We start from the raw sequence: 16537 nt of genomic DNA on the forward strand, positions 1-16537 counted from the left end.
ATGACCGAAGCCGGCCCAGACAGCCTCCCGCCGCGCCGCGCGCCTCGCCTTGGCCCAGCCCAGCCCAGCCCAGCGTCGCGCCTGGCCTGCCTCCACGCTCGCCTGCCCGCTGACGCGCCGCGCCGCGCCCGACCGCGGCACAGCTCGCCCACCGCGTGGCGGCCATGCGCCGTCGACGCCGCCGTGCGTCGTAGCCGGCCTGCGCCCGCGCCCACGCGCCCACCTACTTCTGCTGGAGCCGGTGCGCTCGCTTGCTCACTCCCGCGCTGCCTCTCCTCTCCACAAGCACCACGCGCCCTCCCTCTTCCCCTCGCCGCGCCACCACACCCGCCGGCAAAATCCGCCACGGCTCCTCCACCTCGGCCAGCGTTCGTGCGCCCGCAGCTCCACCTCGCTCTCCGTCAAGTCGTGCTCGCGCCTGTGCCACCTGCTGAGCCCAGGTAGCGTCGCCTCGAGCCCCGCCACCATTGGCCATGGCGCCGCCGTGCTCGGCCGCCATGGAAGGCACCTTCCTGCTCTTCTCCACCCCGCCTAGCTACCCTCCCGCCTTCGCCAGCTTCTCGCGCATCGCGTGCTCCCGCTAGCTCGCCCTGTCTCGGCCGGAAATGGCCGCCGGCCTCGTGGCCGAGCCGCGCCGCCGCGACGTCGCAGCGCCGGCGTGGCATCCGCCTCGACCGAGCTAGGCTGAAAGGCCATGGGCCGACGCCCTGCCGGGCCGCCTCCCCCTTTCCCCTCTGCTCGGGCCGCGTAGGCCAAAAGTGGCCATGGGCCAACTGATTCCAGCGGGCTGGCCCAGTAGCAGTAGGATGTATTGTTTTCAATTTATTCTTTATTATTTGAAAATAGAAATGGTTTGAAAAATGTTTGGATACTCAAAGTTGCTCCAAATTTGTTGAAATAAATTTGTCTAGGTTCCTTATCATCAGATCTACTTGGGAAAATTATTGCATGTCATTTTTGAGATACTTTGCTGTAGAATTTTATTTAATCATGTATATTGCTGATAACTTGAAAAATATGTAGAAAAATCTATAGGCTTCAGAAAAATATGATTTCTAAGTTTTTTAATCTTCTTATGTAATGTACTTCCTAGGAAAAATATGTTTCATGCATGTGCTGTGGGAAAATTTTGAGGTGTAGTTCAACTACCTTTAATGGCTGATTTTTGTTATTTTAGTTAGAGAGCAAACTTTGTATAAAACATGCATGTGATAATTTTTGTACAGTCATTGTATGCTATGAAGAACCTAGGAAAAATACTAACTCTGTTGTTTGACACTTTTCACAGTTCAAAGTATTTTTATGTTCATAATCCTGCCATAGCTTGTTATTTTTGTGTAGGCTAATCCACTCATTCAAATACCATGAAAATCTGATAGTAGACTACTTAGGGTAGTACTACGCTGTAGTAATTTTCTAAGATTTTTCTAAGCAAGAAAAATAGAGGTTGCTATTCAAACCTATGATTAATTAGGGTTTAATCAAGTGTCGCTTTTTTGTGGAATTAAGAAATTAGTAAAGCTTTGGTGTATCTTTGAAGCATTTAATAAGATATGTTGACTTAACATATTAGTAGTAGAAGAGAATGCAGTAGATGACATGTGCTTGTAGTATATTTTCTTGGATGATGTTGACTACCTTGCATTTAAACATATCCATTGTATTCATCTCATCCAATGCACCGATTGCATAAGCACTTACGCACATTGCATCATACAGGATTGCAAACCGAGAACCCAGTCATCATACCCGAGGAGTCCGAGGAGCAGCTCGAGGTGCAGCCGCAGGAAGTCCCGAAGCCGACGAGGAGGACGTTGAGGAACTTTCGGAGTGCCCCGATCACCGTCCGAGCTCCTTCGAGAAAGGCAAGCCCCGGAGCATTTTCTCCCGGTTTGCAATTATTAATTCAATGCTTTACTTTAATTGATGCATTACGTTCAGGAGTTGTTTGCAACCGTTGCTGTATTATACCTTGTTTACCTTTGTTATACTATATCCTTGTTACCCTGGTATCCGCAGTCGAGTCAATGCTTAGCTGGCTTAGACCGGTAGAAGTCGGGTGATTTCCTGTCACCTGCGAGCTATAGGTAGTTACCTGGATCTGCTTGGATGACTATGAAGTCATGGTATAACTAAGTGTTAAATAAAATTGAGACCGGACGGAGACTTGCAGAGTTTTGGACTGTAGTGTTTCCGTCTGTGTCGATTAAGGACCGACCGTTGTTGGGCCTCGAGTCATGTTGAACGCATGCCTTACATTTAGCTGGCTGAATAAAGTACCTTCCGACCGTGAAGCTAGGAGATTATTTGGGCCGAGTAGATTGCCCGCAACGCACTATGCCGGAGCAGGTGTGGTAGGACACGGGGGCGAGATGATAAGACCAAAGTGCAGTCGGTCGGCCCCCGAGTACATGTGGTTCCTAGCAAACTCGAGATTCCTGGATAGTTGACTCGGTGATCAATATCTCACTTTAGCGGGTGAGTGAGGTTTGTGTAAGGAATAAATCACCAGCTGGTTAGGAATCGATTCGAATCGCCATCGCTCCTGGATAGTGAGCACTTGACTTGAGTTACTTCATCATAGTAAATGTTTATGGAACACTTGGACAGTTATAATGAATATGACAGTATGGAAGTTGTTTAATGATCATGGGTTGTCATTATCCGCTTAATCATGTGTTTGCTCTAGTATAGGTGCAAATCTAGTCGACAGGTTAATAATAATTAAATTGACAATAATGCTTTTAGAAAGGTTCTTGAAATGCTAAAAATGCTTCTTTTGCAAACGAGTCAGCTACCCTACTATAAAGCCCTTCATAATCCTTGGTGTCACTTATTTTCGGTTATGTCAGGTAAGTCTAGCTGAGTACCTTCTTGTACTCAGGGTTTTATTCCCACTTGTTGCAGATGGGCAGATGTATTACGGCTACTGTATCAACTGCCTTTATCCTACGATGGGTGATGCTTAGGACCATGGGCATGGTCATTCCTTACGTCTCGTCTGATGCTTTTGTTGGAGATGATCATTCGCTGGCACTATATTTAAACTCCGCGTGAGTGTGTGTGGTTTGAACAAATGGCTTCCGCTACTTTTATTCGAACTGGTTTTGTAATAACTATGTTGAAACTCTGATGTATCTGAGATGCAAACTTTTATGTAATATGTGATGGTGACCGCTAAACTTATTACGATCTTGGCTGGAATGGAAGTTGGTTTGAAATCCTTTGTGATTTCACGGACTACCGGGTTATACGGGCTTAAGTTTGCTAAATCGTCTGCTCTGGCGGATGATTTTCTTACTTAATTTCATATAATTGGTCGGTTCTGTTACAGCTGGCATCAGAGCATGGTTTAGCGTGTTACTGTTCACAAGTGTATTTAAAACAAAAAGGCATTTGGAAAATATGATTTTCAAAATATAAAGTGTGCCAGTGATCATATCATTTATGCCTAGTTAAGGACTTTAGGTGGCTTAATTAAGTACTGACTTGGGGTTCTTGCATCATATTTCTCTTTCATCGCTCATACGGCGTGCTATTATATGAGTGCCACTTGTTTGAGTGGTAATGAATGGATCATTTGCCTCTACGCCTTGGTAAGTGTGAGTTGTGAGAGCATGATCGGATACACCGCCAATCTAGGGTGAATGCTTATATGATGCTGGAGTAATTACATATTCTACGCATGTTTTACAAAGGTATCTCATGTATGGGTCTTCCGTCTGTTGAGGCGATGCCGTCAATAGGACGATGGTTCGGGTAGTTACTACCGTTGTACACGTATCTGGGGATTCGTGTAGAGCGTGTAGATAAAACTTTACTGCTTTTATGCATTCATTGGGAATTGGGCTGAAATGAATCTTCTGCAGGTACATAACAACGCTATCGTGTAGAACGTATTAGCTACGTATTTGAGAGATCGTTTGTATGCCACCGAATTCGTCGTTAGAAATTATTTATTTCATAAGTTTGTGAGAACGTACGGCACGTACATACATCATATTACTTGTGCATTTCATACATGTCATGCATTCCTCCCCTTATAAACTGATTATCTCCTTTTGAAAAGTTGTATCACCTAAAATATGTTTCCCCGGGGTAATAAAAGAACTTTTGCTACAGATGGCCCGCACGAAGCAGACCGCCCGTAAGTCCACCGGAGGAAGAGCACCTCGACGTCTGTTGGCCCTGAGGGAGCACCACACCACGGACATGTTCTTGAGCGAGTTTGGCATGCCAACTTTGCTTTGGAGAGTGCTCCATGATGTGGGGTACCCAGAGGGTCAAGAGCCGGTGTACTCTTGGAATGAGAGCCAGTTAGCAGATGATGGACTCGCAGTGGTGGAGATCACGGTTCCTGCTCTCGGTGATGCTCCAGATTGGGATGGTTAGTATTTGGAGTTTGAGGGTCGCACTCCAGCTGAGGGTGCAGAGGGAGCAGCCTTCCGTGTCATCAGGGATATTATGAGCAGATTTCCCAGTGAGCTTGCAGCAGCTCTAGCTGGCACTTTTCCTAGGAATGATCCTCGTGATGCCATTTGAGTTCAGCCTCAGGGAAGTGCGTTGGTCAGAGGTCTAGCTGAGGGACAGGCTAGCGACAACCAGGCAATGAGTGCTATGTTCACCGCCATCAGAGCGTATGAGGGTCTCGAGAGTATCTACTGGACTTTGACTGGCTTGTGTGGTCAGGATAAGCTCAAGGGGAGAAAGCAGAAGAAGAGACAGGCACGTGTTATAGCTAGCTTGCAGGAGCAGTTGGCTGATATGAACTTACAGCGAGATCAGGCGGTTGAGAGAGGTGATAGAGCTATGCAGCGGGTGCATACGTTGACTCAAGCCAACAACAATGCAGACCGCATGATAGGACAGTTGGTTCAGGAAAGGAATGAAGCCTGGGATGAGAGGGACCTTATGCTGCAGAGGGACGATGAGCTAGAGGAATACAATGACAACCTGCACGAGGAGTTTCACGCGCTCTACAATGGGGTTGGCCCATATGCTCCACCAGATGCAACTGGCATGGACATCGACGATGACAATGAGGACGAGCCTGTAGTTTCACCTGGGGGCGATGGTGACGTCTCCGATCCCGACAATGGCCCCGAGGAGTAGGCTAGTTGCCTTGCGCTAGTATCTAGGTCCTGTCGCGATGACCTTTCTTTTGTTGGCATGTAACCTATTGTATGTTGCTTCGAATGTATGAGACTTGGCATGTGGTTGGAACTGATTTTCGAATGCGATATCTGAACGCATAAAAGTCCAGTGTATGTATGCTGGCAAATTGGTTGTATGGACGTGATGTTTGCCATTGAAGTAATTTGATTAAGTGCTGTTGTTTTAATTGGGATGCGATTGTTGTGCCTCTGTTTTATTGTATGAATTTATTCTCTCCAGTAAATTCAGTACGGCATAGTTTTTCCTTCACTCGCAATTATTACAGCTTCACTCAATCATTACTTGTTGCTGAAATATGCAGATGACAAACACTCGCCGAACCACGTATGAGGCCGCTGAGACCGGTGCTAATGGTGCGGGGACCGGTGGTGGTGGTGGTGGTGGAAACCACGGCAACAACAATGAACCTCCCCATGAACCGCATTTGCCACCTCCTCCCCCGTTTACCCCCGAGATGTTCCTCGCACAGCTGCTCGGGAGTCAGCGCAACGCGGAACAATCCCAGAAGAACATGGAGGATTTTCTGCGTACCATCACCAACAACGTTCAACACGGTAACAATCAGGGCAGTGGCATGGGTGTGAACCAATATAGCAGCTTTAAAGATTTTATGGACACTAGGCCGCCAGTATTCAAGGAAGCAACAGAGCCACTCGATGCTGAGGAATGGATCAACACGATGGAAGATAAATTCCGTGTGTTGAGGATGACTGAGGTGTTGAAAACGGAGTATGCTGCACTTCAGTTGCAAGGACCAGCGGGAATGTGGTGGAAGCACCATCGCACCACTTTCCCTCCAAATGCTCAGATTTCGTGGAGAGAGTTTGCTGAGGCCTTCCGTGGAGTCTATATTCCACCCAGGCTGACCGAGATGAAGTTGGGAGAGTTTCTGGCGTTGAACCAGGGCACCAAGACCGTGACATAATATTTGCATGCCTTTAACAACTTGTGTCGCTATGCTCCCGACATGGTTGACACCGATGCTAAAAGGATAGCCTGTTTCAAGAGGGGACTCAATCCAAAAATGATGAAGCATGTTGGTACCAACAACCGTGTCAGATTCAATGACTTTATCAGCGACTATCTGAAGCAAGAGAAGAATAACAATGCCAGCACCGCAGCCAAGACATGCAAGAGAGCCCTTGAAGGTGGTCCTTCCCAAGCTAGAGCACCTATGGGAGGTCGTCCTCCATATTGCCCATCGGCACCAGGCACTAGGTTCAGGCCACCTCAGCAAAGAAGTCAGAATTTCTGTGGACCTCAGAAGCCTTACAAGATGGCAGTATAGCCCAACAAAGCAGCCGCAACTGCAGTACAAGGTAGTTCCAAGGGAGCTATGGGATCTGCCGGGACAGTGAGGGGACCCTGCTATAACTGTGATTAGCCCAGCCATTTCTCGAGGTTTTGTCCGTATCCGCCCAAGAAGAAGCAGCAAACTTATAATGCTAGGGTGCATAGTACAACTATGGATGAAATTCCTGAGGGAGAGCCCGTCACTGCTGGTAAGTTTCCTGTCAACGAAAACCCTGCAGTTGTTCTATTTGATTCTAGATCATCGCATTCTTTTATGAGTCAAGCATTTGCACAGAAATATGAACAACTATGCACAGAATTGGGTTATGGTTACCGTATAAGTTTAGCAAGGGCTGATGTTTTGACCAACCAGATGGTTCGAGGGGCAACCCTTGAATTAGGTAGCAGGAAGTTCTGAGTGAACTTGATAGTTATGCCTAGATTAGTTTTGGATGTCATTATAGGGATGAATTGGATGAAGGATTGGGGAGCAGTCATAGATACTGGAAGTCGAGTACTTACCCTTAAGGATCCACTAGGTGAGGGTACTTTCCAAGTACCATTGCCTCGAAGAACAGACCTTATAAGTGTTACATGTGCTACGGCAGTCATTCCTATTCATCAGATTCCGGTAGTGTGTGAATTTCTGGATATATTCTCGGATGAGCTACCTGGTCTTCCGCCGGATAGGGAGATTGAGTTTGGAATTGAGTTAGTCCCCGGAATAGCTCTGATTTCAAGGAGACCCTATCGGATGCCTCCAGATGAACTAGCTGAGCTGAAGAAGCAGTTAGAAGATTTATCAAAAAGGGGGTTTATACGGCCAAGCAAGTCTGAATGGGGATGTCCCGCCTTGTTTGTGAAGAAAAAGAAAGAGGGCACGTTGAGAATGTGCGTAGATTACAGGCCACTCAACGCTGTAACCATAAAGAATAAGTATCCCTTGCCTCATATTGATGTTCTGTTCGACCAGTTAGCCAAGGCCAAGGTGTTCTCAAAAATAGATTTGAGATCTGGTTATTATCAGATCAAGATTAGGCCACAGGATATACCGAAAACTGCATTTTCCACCAGATACGGGTTGTATGAGTATCTTGTCATGTCCTTTGGTTTGACAAATGCTCCTGCATACTTTATGTTTTTGATGAATATAGTTTTCATGCCAGAATTGGATAAGTTTGTGGTAGTGTTCATCGATGACATTCTGGTGTACTTCGAGAACGAGAAAGATCATGAAGAGCATCTGAGAACTATCTTGACCAGACTTAGGGATCATCAACTGTATGCTAAGTTTAGCAAATGCAAATTCTGGTTGAGGAAAGTTCCTTTCCTTGGTCACATTCTGTCAGAAAATGGAGTTTCAGTCGATCCAAGTAAGGTGCAAGAAGTGATGAATTGGAAAGCACCGACCACAGTTCCTGAAATTAGAAGTTTCCTAGGACTAGCCGGTTATTACCGTCGCTTTATACCAGATTTCTCGAAAATTGCCAAACCGATGACAAGTCTCCTACAGAAGGATCACAAGTTTGTGTGGGCAGAGGAGTGTGAAGCAGCTTTCCACACTTTGCGGAAACTGTTGACCACTGCTCCTGTTCTAGCACAACCAGATATCGAGAAACCATTTGATGTGTTTTGCGACGCATCAAAAACTGGATTAGGCTGTGTTCTTATGCAAGAAAGGAGAGTCATTGCCTATGCCTCACGTCAATTGAGGAAGCACGAGGTCAACTATCCAACACATGATCTTGAACTTGCTGTAGTTGTGCACGCCCTAAAAATTTGGAGACATTACCTACTTGGTAATGTGTGCAACATTTTCACATATCACAAGAGTCTTAAGTACATCTTTACCCAACCAGAGCTAAACATGAGACAACGCAGATGGTTGGAATTGATCAAGGATTACAACTTGAATGTGCAATATCATCCTGGAAAGGCCAATGTAGTGGTAGATGCTTTGAGCAGAAAGTCACATTACTTGAATGTGCAGCCATTACTTGAAGATGGGTTCGATCTAATGCATCCTGCTGTGTTACATATTATTCAGATTAGTTGCGCTTTGGAGAGTAAGATAATAGAAGGCCAGAAAACCGACAAGGGAATATTCCACATCAAAGAGAAAATCAAAGAAAAGTCGTCTCGGCACTTTAAAGTGGATGAACAGGGCGTGTTGTGGTTTGACGACCGTCTTGTGGTTCCTAAGGATCGAGAGCTTAGGAATAAACTCATGGATGAAGCTCACCTTTCTAAGCTATCTATCCATCCCGGAAGTAGTAAGATGTATCAAGAACTAAGATCTCGTTATTGGTGGACCAAAATGAAGAAAGAAATTATAGCATATGTTGCCAGATGTGACACATGTTGTCGAGTGAAAGCTATTCATATGAAACCTGCCGGTATGTTGCAACCCTTATCAGTCCCTAGTTGGAAGTGGGACGATATCAGTATGGATTTTATCACGGGTTTGCCCACTACTCAAAAAGAACATGATTCGATTTGGGTAATTGTGGACCGTCTTACCAAGACCACTCATTTCCTACCTGTCAAGACAACTTATCAACCACCTCAATATGTTGAGCAGTATATCGCAGAAATTGTGAGGTTACATGGTATACCGAAGACCATAGTATCTGATAGAGGCTCACAGTTCATGGCTCACTTTTGGGAACATTTACACAAAGGCTTAGGAACTAGTTTGATTCGTAGTACCGCTTATCATCCTCAGACAGATGGTCAGACTGAATGAGTGAATGCTATTTTGGAGGATATGTTAAGAGCCTGTGTATTGTCTTCTAAGGGATCATGGGAGTCATGGTTACCGTTAGCTGAGTTTTCTTATAATAATAGTTATCAAGAAAGCATCAAGATGGCCCCATTCGAAGCTTTATATGGCAGAAAATGTAGAACACCATTGAATTGGGTCGAGCCTGGTGATAGAAGGTATTATGGTATTGACTTTGTAGAAGAAGCCGAGAAGAAAGTTCATATTATTCAGCAGAATATGAAAGCTGCCCAATCATGTCAGAAAAGTTATGTAGACAGAAGAAGGAGACCCCTTATGTTTGAAGTTGGTGACTATGTTTATCTAAAAGTCACGCCAATGAAAAAGAAAAGGTTTGGAGTTCGAAGAAAGCTTGCCGCGAGATTCGTAGGACCATACAAGATTCTGGAACGAAGAGGTCCGGTAGCCTACAAGTTAGAGTTACCTGAGACAATGAGTACCGTTTTCCCAGTTTTCCATGTATCACATCTCAAGAAATGTTTGCGTGTTCTGGAGGAAAGAATAGAACCTCGAGGTATCCAACTCAAATCAGATTTGGTGTATCGTGAGCAACCAGTCCGGGTGTTAGACACTAAGGAACGTGCTACTCGGAATAGTGTGGTGAAAACATACAAGATACAGTGGGATCATCATGATGAGGGAGATGCAACTTGGGAAACGGGAGAGTATCTACAAAAAGCTTATGAAGATTTTTATAACAAATGGTTCGTAACCCAAATCTCGGGACGAGATTTTTATAAGGGGGGAAGGCTGTAACACCCCGGTGTTATGCCTGCATTTAGGCACTGCAAATCATGCATATCATGCATCATCAAGCATTCAAATCACACATGTCTAATCACGTAAATAACAATTGAAACACTGCTTTGAAACAATTGAAACATGTTGTGAAACCTGAATGTTGCATACCTTTGTTAGAATTGTTTTGCCCTGATTTTGCTTGCTAGGTTAGTAGAACTTGTTTGGCTATCATGGTAAATCATCTAGAAATGTTTAGTTCAATTTTTGGAGCAAGGTTTGTATTCAAATTAATTCAAAATTTTTTTTCCAAAGTAATTTCCCAAAAATTAGGATTTTGAGTTAAACATGGACTTTGATTTTACAATTCAAAATCTAGAAAGAATTTGGCTTTGGTCATAAAAGCAAAGTTGTAGAGAATTAAATTCTAATCAACTTTCATTTTTGGTACATTTTCAAAAGATGTCATTTTCTTGCTCAAAATAATATTTGAAAGTTGGCATTTAAAATTTTTTTGAAAATATAAATGAAAAAGGGTTTTTCTCCTTCGCGGGCCGCCGCCTCGCTTCCGGCCCATGACCGAAGCCAGCCCAGCTAGCCTCCCGCCGTGCCGCGCACCTCGCCTTGGCCCAGCCCAGCCCAGCCCAGCGTCACGCCTGGCCTGCCTCCGCGCTCGCCTGCCCGCTGACGCGCCGCGCCGCGCCCGACCGCGGCAGAGCTCGCCCACCGCGTGGCGGCCATGCGCCGTCGACGCCACCGCGCGTCACAGCCGGCCTGCGCCCGCGCCCACGCGCCCGCCTACTTCTGCTGGAGCCGGTGCGCTCGCTTGCTCACTCCCGCGCTGCCTCTCCTCTCCGCAAGCACCGCGCGCCCTCCCTCTTCCCCTCGCCGCGCCACCACACCCGCCGGCAAAATCCGCCATGGCTCCTCCACCTCGGCCAGCGTTCGTGCGCCTGCAGCTCCGCCTCGCTCTCCGTCAAGTCGTGCTCGCGCCTGTGCCGCCTACTGAGCCCAGGTAGCGCCGCCTCGAGCCCCGCCACCGTCGGCCATGGCGCCGCCGTGCTCGGCCACCATGGAAGGCACCTTCCTGCTCTTCTCCACCCCGCCTAGCTACCCTCCCGCCTTCGCCAGCTTCTCGCGCATCGCGTGCTCCTGCTAGCTCGCCCTGTCTCGGCCAGAAATGGCCGCCGGCCTCGTGGCCGAGCCGCGCCGCCGCGACGTCGCAGTGCCGGCGTGGCATCCGCCTCGCCCGAGCCAGGCCGAAAGGCCATGGGCCGACGCCCTGCCGGGCCGCCTCCCCCTTTCCCCTCCGCTCGGGCTGGCCCAGTAGCAGTAGGATGTATTGTTTTCAATTTATTCTTTATTATTTGAAAATAGAAATGGTTTGAAAAATGTTTGGATACTCAAAGTTGCTCCAAATCTGTTGAAATAAATTTGTTTAGGTTCCTTATCATCAGATCTACTTGAGAAAATTATTGCATGTCATTTTTGAGATACTTTGCTGTAGAATTTTATTTAATCATGTATATTGCTGATAACTTGAAAAATATGTAGAAAAATCTATAGGCGTCAGAAAAATATGATTTCTAAGTTTGTTAATCTTCTTATGTAATGTACTTCCTAGGAAAAATATGTTTCATGCATGTGCTGTGGGAAAATTTTGAGGTGTAGTTCAAGTACCTTTAATGGCTGATTTTTGTTATTTTAGTTAGAGAGCAAACTTTGTATAAAACATGCATGTGATAATTTTTGTACAGTCATTGTATGCTATGAAGAACCTAGGAAAAATACTAACTCTGTTGTTTGACACTTTTCACAGTTCAAAGTATTTTTATGTTCATAATCCTGCCATAGCTTGTTATTTTTGTGTAGGCTAATCCACTCATTCAAATACCATGAAAATCTGATAGTAGACTACTTAGGGTAGTACTACGCTGTAGTAATTTTCTAAGATTTTGCTAAGCAAGAAAAATAGAGGTTGCTATTCAAACCTATGATTAATTAGGGTTTAATCAAGTGTCGCTTTTTTGTGGAATTAAGAAATTAGTAAAGCTTTGGTGTATCTTTGAAGCATTTAATAAGATGTGTTGACTTAACATATTAGTAGTAGAAGAGAATGCAGTAGATGACATGTGCTTGTAGTATATTTTCTTGGATGATGTTGACTACCTTGCATTTAAACATATCCATTGTATTCATCTCATCCGATGCACCGATTGCATAAGCACTTACGCACATTGCATCATACAGGATCACAAATCGAGAACCCAGTCGTCATACCCGAGGAGTCCGAGGAGCAGCTCGAGGTGCAGCCGCAGGAAGTGCCCGAAGCCGACGAGGAGGACGTTGAGGAACTTCCGGAGTGCCCCGATCACCGTCCGAGCTCCTTCGAGAGAGGCAAGCCCCGGAGCATTTTCTCCCGGTTTGCAATTATTAATTCAATGCTTTACTTTAATTGATGCATTACGTTCAGGAGTTGTTTGCAACCGTTGCTGCATTATACCTTGTTTACCTTTGTTATACTATATCCTTGTTACCCTGGTATCCGCAGTCGAGTCAATGCTTAGCTGGCTTAGACCGGTAGAAGTCGGGTGATTTCCTGTCACCTGCGAGCTATAGGTGGTTACCTGGATCTGCTTGGATGACTATGAAGTCATGGTATAACTAAGTGTTAAATGAAGTTGAGACCGGACGGAGACTTGTAGAGTTTTGGACTGTAGTGCTTTCCGTCTGTGTCGATTAAGGACCGACCGTTGTTGGGCCTCGAGTCATATTGAACGCATGCCTTACATTTAGCTGGCCGGATAAAGTACCTTCCGACCGCGAAGCTGGGAGATTATTCGGGCCGAGTAGATTGCCCGCAGCGCACTGTGCCGGAGCAGGTGTGGTAGGACACGGGGGCGAGATGATAAGACCAAAGTGCAGTCGGTCGGCCCCTGGGTACATGTGGTTCCTGGCAAACTCGAGATTCCTGGATAGTTGACTCGGTGATCAATATCTCACTTTAGCGGGTGAGTGAGGTTTGTGTAAGGAATAAATCACCAGCTGATTAGGAATCGATTCGAATCGCCATCGCTCCTGGACAATGAGCACTTGACTTGAGTGACTTCATCGTAGTAAATGTTTATGGAACACTTGGACAGTTATAATGAATATGACAGTATGGAAGTTGTTTAATGATCATTGGTTATCATTATCTGCTTAATCATGTGTTTGCTCTAGTATAGGTGCAAATCTAGTCGACAGGTTAATAACAATTAACTTGACAATAATGCTTTTAAAAAGGGTCTTGAAATGCTAAAAATGCTTCTTTTTGCAAATGAGTCAGCTACCCTACTATAAAGCCCTTCATAATCCTTGGTGTCACTTATTTTCGGTTATGTCGGGTAAGTCTAGCTGAGTACCTTCTCGTACTCAGGGTTTTATTCCCACTTATTGCAGATGGGCAGATGTATTACGGCTACTGTATCAACTGCCTTTATCCTGCGATGGGTGATGCTTAGGACCATGGGCATGGTCATTCCTTACGTCTCGTCTGATGGTTTTGTTGGAGATGATCATTCGCTGGCACTATATTTGAACTCCGCGTGAGTGTGTGTGGTTTGAACAAATGGCTTCCGCTACTTTTATTCGAACTGGTTTTGTAATAACTATGTTTTAACTCTAATGTATCTGAGATGCAAACTTTTATGTAATATGTGATGGTGACCGCTAAACTTATTACGATCTTGGCTGGAATGGAAGTTGGTTTGAAATCCTTCGTGATTTCATGGACTACCGGGTTATACGGGCTTAAGTTTGCTAAATCGTCTGCTCTGGCGGATGATTTTCTTACTTAATTTCGTATAATTGGTCGGTTCTGTTACATAAGTGCTATACGAAAAAACACTAGTGTCAACGACATTTTCAACATGTATGTTAACTGTAAATGAATAAGTTCCGTCACTTACTATCTCAAACAGCTTTCAAATTACTTGTACTCTGCTTTGTTTGTATCCCGCAAAGGGTCAAATATACAAGCCCTTCTGTCCTGATGATAGATTATAAATGCAATTCAGTGGCACATGATGCCCTGGCTGCACCATTCACACAACAAAGATTAGAAATGTTCAAATATGAGATGTCATGATCTCAGTACCTATATGTGGCAGAACCGTCCGAAATAACACACTTACGGAGGCGTTTGTCTTCTACTAGACACTAAGCACCCCGAAAGTGGGCTATATCAGGCAGTTCTGTCGAGCACACCCTATGGAAGAACCCGAAAAATCTATATTTTTCAACCGGATCATAAATGAGAGAATAAAGCTTACCACGTTTTTGTGGTTGCATGCATGCATATGCTATCTGCTGCAATGTGCGTGCCTCTCCTGTGGCTGGTCGCTGGATCGAGTGGAGGTTTGGGTACGGTGGTGCTGCAGCTGAGGGATCTCGGACATGACAACTCCATGCATGATATCTCCCATCTACCGCCCTTTGTTTGAGCAAGCACTAAGCATGCAACAGCACTACTAGTATGCATGCATGCATGCATGGTCCTGCCTATCTACTACACTTGCAAATGAGCTGTGCTAAGCTACACCTGCTCCTTAGGGCGTGTTTGGTTCCCTTGTCGGATATGTGTTGCCTTGCCCAACAAGAAGTTCGCGTATAGTAGGGGGGATGTTTGGTGTTTGATTCCCGAGCAAAGGTATTTTAGATTTCGCTGGAAGGTGCGAGCAAGGGCATGCTTGGTTCCTTCGTCGACTTGCCTCGCCTCGCTCGACCTGGCAAGGCTAACCTTTCCCGCCTGAGCAAACCAAATTGGCTCACGCATGAAAGCAAGGAAAAACCTTGCCCACACAGAATACGAGATGGTATCGCCCACCAACCAAACACATGTCTCACTCTAGTTTAATTCTAGCTTGGCAAGGCAAAACAGTAACAGGCAAACGATCTAAGGACACGCTTGGTTCCTGAGCTAGCTTTGCTGGCCTTGCCTTGCTAGGCGAGGCAAACCTTGCTAGGGGTGGTGAGCCAAATTGCTTCGCTCGAGTGAGCAAGGAGAATCCTGAAAAACACAAACCCCAAGACAACCTAGTTGAGGATCCTGACAGCAGCACATCCTTGATTTCTTGCTCGGCTAGGCACAGCAAGCGCCAACCAAAGATCCAAACATCTCCCTGAGTATCCCCCAAGTTTCGCTCTCCTGAGCTTGTAAGGTTAGGCGAGGCTACCATGCATGTGTTGTTCTTGTTCATGTCATCCAAAACCACCATCAATCAAAGCAACATAGATGGCTAAATAAATGTGAACAATTTTGGATGGTCGATCTAAGATTAGTTCAATTGTCAAAAATAGACTCCTTCCTTAGGTAAACGACACCGACAGAGAACTAACCTACACATCTGCTATATATGAACTAACAATCTATGCATGATGCTCTGCAAAATGTAAGGTTTTCAAAGCGTGTATGAGAGGCCTTGCAAGAACGAGAGAACCAAAAAAAAAGAACACATGCCTGAAGATATCAATTGTCTTTTTATTTGAGTTCCCAACAAGAGGGGTCAAAAGGAGATGATGAGTGAGAATGTGTGCCGAGAGCTACTTTCAATACAGACCCCCCCACATCTCTTAGCTCGTCACCAACTTGCATTGGCTGCTGCTTCATAGTCATGGAGAATGCGTACATCCATCCATGCATGCATATGTATGGCATAGCAGCCTATGGGGGTGGGGTCATGCATGGTTTGTGGGGGTACGACCCCAACCAACCACATGGCAAAAGTGGAATCTCCTCCCAAAGATTCAAGAGGGGCGTGGGAAAGAAAGAAGGAAAGGTGTTTGTGCACCTTTAGTTTGGGAGCGTGGAGTGGCTTGGCACTATCGTTTATCGATCGATATCGCCGTGTTGGCAATGCACGCTGCATGTCTACAGGTTAGTGGGCAAGCAAGCTGCTGCGGCTCATGCACACAGCACACTTGCGGTGCCTGCTGGTGGTGTGCACGCATGCACATCCATCTATCCATGCATGCATATGTGCTTCTCTACAATCCTGGGTGCTGGTTTCGCACCTAACACATACCAGACCACCGTACAACCAAAGCGGTTTTCTCTCACCCTCACCTTCAGCGTCAGCATACATATCGGAAATAAGTTGTTTTGGACGACATCAACAAGATCTCCAAAACACAACACTAGGCATGCGTGTTTTCTCCCATTGTAACAAGCGAGCACTTTTGCCAGTTTGATCATTTTAAATATCCAGCCTCAACACATAAAAAGTACTGTACTTCACATCAATCAGAGAAGCTGCAAACCATTATCCTAGGTTAGTTTGAATGTAAGACTCTAAGCACGTCCGTGTCGCATGTAAAGTACTTTAATTTGCACATCGTTGAGTATGATTAAAGTTGTTTCATCACACAAAAAGAACCAAAACAAAAGAAAAGAACAGGGACGTAACTCCGTTTCGAGGCTAAAGTTTTGGATGTATATATTGAACTGAACATCAGAGCAGGATTGACACGACGGCCTAACTAGTTCCAACCTGCTCTGTTCCATGGATA

At 45.6% G+C, this 16537-nt stretch overlaps 1 protein-coding gene across 1 annotated transcript; it reads left to right on the forward strand.

Annotated features, from left to right (window-relative positions):
- On the forward strand, nucleotides 1-444 carry LOC136468501 (actin-binding protein wsp1-like). Its single transcript, XM_066467054.1, has one exon. It carries the CDS (start codon nucleotides 1-3, stop codon nucleotides 442-444), a length of 444 nt encoding a protein of 147 aa, XP_066323151.1.
- Nucleotides 445-16537: the final 16093 nt, after the last annotated feature.

Source organism: Miscanthus floridulus, chromosome 8 (assembly GCF_019320115.1).
Source record: "Miscanthus floridulus cultivar M001 chromosome 8, ASM1932011v1, whole genome shotgun sequence".
NCBI classification, from domain to species: Eukaryota; Viridiplantae; Streptophyta; class Magnoliopsida; order Poales; family Poaceae; genus Miscanthus; species Miscanthus floridulus.

Bases quoted from the DNA above. Each gene is read 5' to 3' on its own strand.
- LOC136468501 (XM_066467054.1), top strand. From the start codon at position 1: ATGACCGAAGCCGGCCCAGACAGCCTCCCGCCGCGCCGCGCGCCTCGC.